The following is a 7,453-nucleotide window of genomic DNA, read 5'->3' on the forward strand; positions in this document are numbered from 1 at the left end:
CCTAAAATCTTCACAAAGCAAAGCTAAACTTATAGAGAGAGCCCTCTCTGATTATAGGTAGGCTAGGACTTATAATCCAAAGCTTGGTTAGTGGTTACCCCGGCCGTATTCCCTTGGGAGTCAAAGGGAACAACCTGGGTGTTAACAGTAGGCATGCTTACATGTATTAAGATTTAATGAATTGGATGGCCAATTGTTGTATGAACTTTTTGACTTTATGCGAAGAGTGAAATATAATGAACTTTGCCTTTGTTAAGTAAGAATTGTCATAAATGTCATTGAACTTATAAATGCTTGTAATGTTGAGTTTGTATTTCTTAAAATAAGATTAGTTTTAGATATAATTTTCCAATGTCTCATGATTTAAAAAACGCTTAGATTAATAATTAAAATATAATAAAATTTAACAGTGAATCATAGAAAACTTGAGGGAAAAAAACTATAAAAGGTAATAATAATGCATTATAATGTATGAAGAATTAGAGAGTGTTGAAGTAAGTTATGTATTTCAATAAGCACGGGGTATAAAATATGTTGAAATGCATAATAATGAATTATAATGTACGAAGAATTGGAAAGTGTTAAAGTGAGTTATGTATTGTAATAACCATGGTGCACAAAACATATTAAAATAATAGGAAGATGTTAAAATAAGTTATGTATTTTAATAACCATGGTGCACAAAACATAGAATTTTCTTATTTTTTTACATTTGAATATTATGGAAATATTGATAAAATGATAATGACCAAATAAACATTATTATGAATATAAATTTGTTAATTAAAGTCGTGGTGGAGAGTGTTCAATATTTACATAGATCATTCTCGAAGGTCAAAGAAGAACTTAAGCATTTAAAAATTATAGTTATGGAGTCTTGAACCCATGATTGAAAGATTACATATCTAGTAACATGTTTGGACATAAATGATACCATTCAGGTTAATCTCAATGCAATGCAATTCTCAAATAGCAATCTCTATGCTTCAGCACCTTATCAACAACTCGCCGCCAAACAAGGTAATTAAAAGTTGGCCCTTGGAATTGATAGGGGAACACATCCAATCCCACCTCTCATTTTTTGATTATGTGATCACGAAGCATGTTGATAAAAAAGGTAACAAAGCAACAAACCTGCTAGCAAAACGGGGAGGTGAGTTATAGGGACAAGAAATGCAGCAAGATTGGCCTCCCTCCTGTAGAGATAACCACCTAGAAGGATGCGGAGAATAGTGGAGGAGGAAGCCACTTCCCCAACAGGGGTGAGACCTGAGACTAGAATGGTTGTCGAGCCCCATGAGGAGTGACAAATGGGTTGAAAACTCGCTTGAGCCTTCAATTGAGATGCAAAGAGAAAATATCCAAATCCATGTCATGTTCTCATTTCTCCTCCTCCTTTTAAAGCTTGATTGCTCCTGAGAAACCATGGGCAATTACCCTTAGTGGATAATGTCAATTGGTTGGGGATATTACACTATATAAAGGAACCATTTGTACAATAGAAAGAAATGCATAGGAATGATGATGAATTAATATAATTTTCTCGTCAAGGGTTTATGGAGCATATACTCCTAGTGCCCATTGTTTTTTATAGAGTTGTGTTCATTTTCAACTAGCATCTACATCAAAGAGTGAGAATTGGAGACATATAATTCCACTAGATAGAGGATGAGGCTATGTGTGTCATCTCTGTATTCATTAACAACATTGTGAAGCCATTGGTGAGGCCTCCCCCAATGGAATTGAGATTATCAAGATAAGATTAATTGTTTAGGATAGGCACCACGTGACTCCTTGCTCATGGTGCAATGAACACTTTCCTTATGCAAAATTTAGCAATGGTCTTGGGTGTTCCATGTGCACATAGATATTTTAAACTTGAACAACATTTTCAAGTATAAGTTCACATAAATAAATGAGTTTTCGTACCATGAGAAGCTTCCAATTGTCAAAGCATGATTAAATATAACAATTGTTTTCTTACAAATTAAAAAGGTCATTTGCACTTTAATTAATCATGATGCTACTCAAAATTCCACAACCCAAATGAGACCATGACCTAAGAGTAGAGTTGCTTTCTAGGTAATGGAGGTGTGATAGAAAGGACAACAAAAGATAGAGATCTAATCCTAGCAATGGGACATATTCAGAATAGTTTTTTTCCCAACTTTATCATGAAGATGATATTCAAGTTAAGGAATATCTAAAGTGAGAACATATTTCTCATAGCCAAATTCTATAAAATGGAGGGGAAAGGAAAAATGTGTTTTAGTTCTCGTAAAGCCTCTCATAAAGTGCCAAGTTGAAAGAACTATAATCATTCTCATAAAGTGCAAAGTTGAAAGAACTATTATCATTCTTTCAACTTAACTTTCCATAATTTTTATAAGCAACAATTTGAAATGGTGTTTATCATAGCCACTTATCAATAGACATATAAGGAAGATATTTTGCATGGCACAGACCCTTTTTAAATTCATCTTAGCTTCCTTTTTATTAAGCAAAACAAACAAACAAACAAAAAATCAAAGTGCAATTTTCTCATTGCTTAAAAAGAGTAAACATTAAGATATATATACTACCAACTTCATGGTTCTCCATTATAAATAATTCTTCCAATATACCCCTTTCATATCAATACATAACCAAATTATATTACAACCTTGTAATAATTCTTCCAATATACTCCTTTCATATTAATACATAACCAAATTATATTACAATCAAGGGTCTACTAAAAACTCATATTTCCTTTCTTTGCAATTGAAAAAATCATGTTTGAAGCAAACTCTAAGGCATACATAGTCTTGCCCAAGATTTGACCACAAGGCCTGTGAGACCAAACCTCCCCACCTAACCATTGGGACAACATCCTTGGACTTGAAAACTCATATTTATTATATATATAAAAAATAGTTAAGAATACCCAAAACCCAGAAAGATCTAGCAAGAGAGAATATCTACACTTTATAAACCCTAACAAGTCACTTCTTCGAATTGTCAAGTTTTATTTACATACCTATATTAAAAATAAACTAACCATGTAGTAAATTTTTTTGGTTTAAACACTAAAAAAATTGCAGGGCCACCCATGTCGCAAGAAATGCCACAAGAATATTTCAACCAATACTCTCTGTCACTTTTTATGAACTTTAATCTCCTTTGAACTACAACATGAGCAGATTTCACTACTTTCTTTGATCAAATCTAGATAAGTGGCACATACAATTCTCCACATTACAGCATATATGATCCATTTCCTAGTGAACAGAAGGAACAGCACTAATGACTCAGGTCTGCTTTCGGCATCTTTGAAAAATTCTATCGTACAATATATCGAATTGTACCCCTGCTCTTTCTCGGTTGATAACAAAGAGAATGTGATCAGCTTCCACAATTGTATAGTACCTGTCAATCTCACAAATTAGAAATCTTAATTAGGTCTTTCTCAAAGCTTGAGACAAGTTATTTTCTGGTTCTTACCAAACACCTGGTTGCAACGAGTGACCATTCGTTAATTCTGGACTTAGCAAGCAGTGGGGATGGGGCTCAGGAAAGCGGGGATAAAGCATCGAGATTGTGTTTAATGCTCCATCATTGTCTTGCCAATCCTCGTCACTGTTAAGAAATTTAGGGTTAATAGTAGTAACAACATAACCAATTGCTCAAGCAAGCAGGAAAGAAATATGTCTGTTCAATAATCACTCACTTGTAACCTTTGTAAGGAAGTGGCACATTGCTGGGATAGCACCACTGGCTCATCTGCAGCGTCCTAATAAAGAGAAGAGGATGAATTCCAGGCAAACTTGAAGGCATGGTGACTCCAAACAATTTTCGTGTCTTTCTCGCGGCATAGTTGTTTCAAGCAAAAGTGGTTTGAAACATCAATGTTTAGTCAATCCTTCAATTCAGAATTTTTAACCACCACTAATGCATATTACATGCATTGTACATAAAACTATAATTGCTTCCAATGAAACAGGAGGACTTGAATGTAACAAGTACTATGGGATTTGAACATCTCTATCTTATTTTCAAGGATAAACTTGTCTCTACCAAATGTGGGCCAAAAATGCAGCAGTCCCCACCTGAAATAGTAGGTATTTGGAAAAGTCTGGAGTTTGGAATTGATTTCAACTGAGACTTGTAGACTTAAATCTACAAGAGTCCAATCATCTGAAGCAAAAGGTCCAACATTTCCTAGAAGACTCTGTATAAGCCCGAAAATCCCAACCTTTCGCCAAGTCATGTTAAAATGATCAAACCCAAAGTTGTAGTAGCTTTTCAGCCAAGCAATGTCCAACCAATCATATATAATAACTCCCACACGACACAGCTGTAACAGAGAGAAGGGTTTGATTGTCTTTCCATCTTCTGGCCTACAATCCCCCAGAAGAGAAGGATGTTTAAGCACAGGTATCAAAATAGGTGACATGGAAACAATTATGTCAGTAGAAACAAGATATATGCCCAATAGACAATCAATATGAACCCAGCAAAAGAGTAATAAATGCTTCATAGAAGGCTGAGATATACAGCATTTGTTACTCTACTCCTATCTGATGCTCCAAATTCATAATTGTATATCCCAGCCTGTACAACATTTATTACTCTACCACTAGGTATATATTCATTGCCCAATACTAATACCTAGTTCGGGAGTCTGAAATTCCAAAGCAAGAACAGGGGAACTCTGGAAACAAATCATAAAACAAACAAGCAAACAATTTCTGAGAAACTCACTGCACTCCGTCCAGGTAGACACGAGTTGTTCCATTGAGAGCACCAGATAAAGAGGTAACACTCAGCACCCAACCTTCGGAAGTGCTATCATGTCCCTGGAATGTCTGCATAAAGATAATTCTAGCACCGTAAAGGCACAATTTTTCAACTTTCCAGCATTGCTACCAACGGAAAAGCAAATTTAGCCTGAACTAATGAGTGACTGGATTACCTTTTCAGCAAGCATATTGTGCAGGACCCTGACAACTTGAACCCCAGAAGAGTGCCCAACAAAGTGTACTGGATGTTTCTCATCCCATTCAGAATAATAGCCTGTAAAAATTCATATCAAAGCAATGAATGCTTCTAGTTTCAACCAAGATATTTGTGGAAGACATTTCATAGTTAAAGCCTGAACTCTTATATTCATTTACCTTGCTCATAATTCTTGCCAAAGCGGGCATGGCCATATTGGGCACTGTGTTCTTCGCCATAATCTACTGTTCCACCTTTTAAGTAGTAGAAAAGCTCTACTACTATCTGATGCTCCAAATTCATAATTGTATATCCCAGCCTATACAACATTTATTACTCTACCACTAGGTATATATTCATTGCCCAATACTAATACCTAGTTCGGGAGTCTGAAATTCCAAAGCAAGAACAGGGGAACTCTGAAAACAAATCATAAAACAAACAAGCAAACAATTTCTGAGAAACTCACTGCACTCCGTCCAGGTAAACACGAGTTGTTCCATTGAGAGCACCAGATAAAGAGGTAACACTCAGCACCCAACCTTCGGAAGTGCTATCATGTCCCTGGAATGTCTGCATAAAGATAATTCTAGCACCGTAAAGGCACAATTTTTCAACTTTCCAGCATTGCTACCAACGGAAAAGCAAATTTAGCCTGAACTAATGAGTGACTGGATTACCTTTTCAGCAAGCATATTGTGCAGGACCCTGACAACTTGAACCCCAGAAGAGTGCCCAACAAAGTGTACTGGATGTTTCTCATCCCATTCAGAATAATAGCCTGTAAAAATTCATATCAAAGCAATGAATGCTTCTAGTTTCAACCAAGATATTTTGTGGAAAACATTTCATAGTTAAAGGCTGAACTCTTATATTCATTTACCTTGCTCATAATTCTTGCCAAAGCGGGCATGGCCATATTGGGCACTGTGTTCTTCGCCATAATCTACTGTTCCACCTTTTAAGTAGTAGAAAAGCTCTCGAGCCCTGCGAAAACACAAGCAAAGAAAGTTGCTACTGCCAGTATTAAAGAAGTGCATAGATTTTATCGCACCATAGATCGTAACGGAGCTCAGATGTCCGCTTGGGAGTAGCGGCACCTCTGTACCAAGAATCACATTTACGGAAATTTCCATAAAACCCATGCAGGTAAGAGAAACGCTCAATATTTAACCAGAATGCCAATACTGTGACAAACATCAACGCCACTGGAAAACGCCAAACGACAGAGGAACAAACATCTAAACAATATAGTAGCCGAACTTACCAAAGCGACACCAGACACTCGAGGCATACAAGCCGGACCTGGAACAACAGAACCGCAACCAAACGTTTGCTACATAGTTAACCGCATTATGTTTTCACCGCAGACAACACAACAAACACAAAGGAAAAATCGCAGAAACTACAGAGCTAAACAACCAAGTAACAATAACAACCCAAACGCCGCGAAAAGGAAAATAAGGCAGTAATAGGTTTCCAAAATTCCAAAATTTTGACACCCGAAAAGGAAAATAAGGTAGTAATAGACTTGACAGGATGCAAGAAACAAAAAGATAAGTGCCGAAACTGAACAGAACCAGATTAAGGCTCGCCAAGTGACCTGGCAAGCTGCTGCTTAGTTTCCTCTGTAGGTTCCTCCTCCACTATCGAACACCACCCGTAGACGTCAGAACCCATGTTCTCTGCATGTCCGTCACTTGCATTGTCCTTGAATTGGATGCCCTTATCCTTACGGTGCGTTTCGCTTTCCAGCATTCACGCTTTGCTTCTTGAAGGGATATCCTTGTCTGTTGGCTGATATCTGGAGCTTGGCTCCCCTGGATCGAAATTGAAAGGAGGGTCTTGGCTGAAATCCCTACTGAGCGAAGGTTCTGAATTGGAGGCAGGGATTTCCCTGAAATCCACGGTGATGGTGATCATAATGCGCGGCTTGTTCAGGGAGCTTTGATACTGGAAGTGCGCTTGCTGGGAGGTGGCGTTGGTCGCTACATGCAGAGGGATGCTTCCAGAGTGACAAGCCCCACTAGTGCTCATTCTTCCACGTCCGCTTCGCGTGTTCGGATACCTGCCAAGGGAGCGGGGATTGGAGAGGGTAGGGGACTAGGAAACAAAAGGGGAAGAAGAGGCAGAGGGGGGACGATATTCGGGACGCGTAGCACCACCACGATTGCCTCCGCGCCTGCTTCTCATTCTGTGACGATATCGCATGGGTCTGATGGAGAGAGGCTATTGTGAGCGGTAGGAAGACTGAGTAGAAATCAAACCAAGCTCCACAGGAGGAAAAAGTCAGGGATCCACTAAATTTGTAGGCGGAGCAAAGGAAGGAGTTAGGAAGTATACGTTAATATTAATTCATATTAAAATATTTTATTCTTTGCTCATATTAGATATTTTTATTCTATAAAACATTAAAATATTTTCTTTTAACATTTTTTTTCAATATATGCATATTTATAAATTTGATATATTTTTG

General features: G+C 37.4%; 2 protein-coding genes across 2 annotated transcripts; both read right to left on the reverse strand.

The window, feature by feature from the left end:
* Positions 1 to 3,958: 3,958 nt before the first annotated feature.
* LOC149265447 (uncharacterized) lies at positions 3,959 to 5,290 on the reverse strand. Its single transcript, XM_089403911.1, has 4 exons — positions 5,157 to 5,290; positions 4,955 to 5,055; positions 4,744 to 4,847; positions 3,959 to 4,379 (listed from the first exon to the last, which is right to left on the reverse strand). The coding sequence occupies exons 1-4, from the start codon at positions 5,278 to 5,280 to the stop codon at positions 3,959 to 3,961; spliced, it is 750 nt and encodes a 249-aa protein (XP_089260037.1). The 5' UTR covers positions 5,281 to 5,290.
* A 152-nt stretch (positions 5,291 to 5,442) lies between these two features.
* Positions 5,443 to 6,735, reverse strand: LOC149265448 (uncharacterized). Its single transcript, XM_089403917.1, has 4 exons — positions 6,581 to 6,735; positions 5,861 to 5,994; positions 5,658 to 5,758; positions 5,443 to 5,550 (listed from the first exon to the last, which is right to left on the reverse strand). Exons 1-4 carry the CDS (start codon positions 6,733 to 6,735, stop codon positions 5,443 to 5,445), a joined length of 498 nt encoding a protein of 165 aa, XP_089260043.1.
* Positions 6,736 to 7,453: the final 718 nt, after the last annotated feature.

The sequence above is a fragment of the Pinus tabuliformis genome, chromosome 6 (assembly GCF_031772625.1).
Source record: "Pinus tabuliformis cultivar Carrire ecotype Pingquan chromosome 6, CPIR1, whole genome shotgun sequence".
NCBI lineage: Eukaryota > Viridiplantae > Streptophyta > Pinopsida > Pinales > Pinaceae > Pinus > Pinus tabuliformis.